The sequence below is a fragment of the Penaeus monodon genome, chromosome 19 (genome assembly GCF_015228065.2).
Source record: "Penaeus monodon isolate SGIC_2016 chromosome 19, NSTDA_Pmon_1, whole genome shotgun sequence".
NCBI lineage: Eukaryota > Metazoa > Arthropoda > Malacostraca > Decapoda > Penaeidae > Penaeus > Penaeus monodon.
Window position 1 is genome coordinate 2,253,636 of NC_051404.1, and position 615 is coordinate 2,254,250.

The 615-nt window shown below is 41.8% G+C and overlaps 1 protein-coding gene across 1 annotated transcript in view; it reads right to left on the reverse strand.

The window, feature by feature from the left end:
- Positions 1 to 615, reverse strand: part of LOC119584971 (microtubule-associated protein futsch-like) — a gene marked incomplete at its 5' end in the record, with an annotated part of 346,977 nt that overhangs the window by 3,960 nt on the left and 342,402 nt on the right. The window contains 1 exon segment of the mRNA XM_037933567.1: positions 342 to 439. Coding sequence (XP_037789495.1) covers positions 342 to 439 — 98 coding nt within the window.

The window sequence follows — 615 nt, forward strand, 5'->3', positions numbered from 1 at the left end:
GATAGAATTCAATAAAAATAATGTTCATAATGCCAAAAAGCCAGACTTGCTTAAGCCTAAATAAATTGGATGATTGGAAAGCACCTGCATTCCCAAGATCTGCAAAAGAAAGCTTAATTCACACATTACATCACTGACAAAGGACAACCAACGCCAAAACAAAGCTTTAATGAAGCCAATTACAGAGTTCCTGTTTGAATTCTATGTTACGATTATGAATAAAGCACACTAAAATGGTTCCCTTTTGATTATTGGTCTTGAGAGATAAAGATAACAACAAACACCAAATTCAACACAGGATCTCTATAAGAGGCACCTTTACCCGAGCTTGGAGTACGCACCAAGGTAGAGTAGGGGCTGGAGTAGGAAGAGGCACCATTGTAGAGCAGATTAGCGGCAGGCAGAGCGGGCCGCGGCATGGGCGAGGAGCTGGGAGTCACTGGCAACGATACATCACCAGTGTCAAAATAGGTGACTCCAATACCGAGGGGTTCCGGGTAACAATTATGATTGAGAAGGGTCGTGCTAGTTTCAGAGTAATTTTCAAAGATCGATCTCTTGCTCTTGAACAGAGGGACTAAAGCAGTGACATGAGGATAATTTTTGAATTTGAGA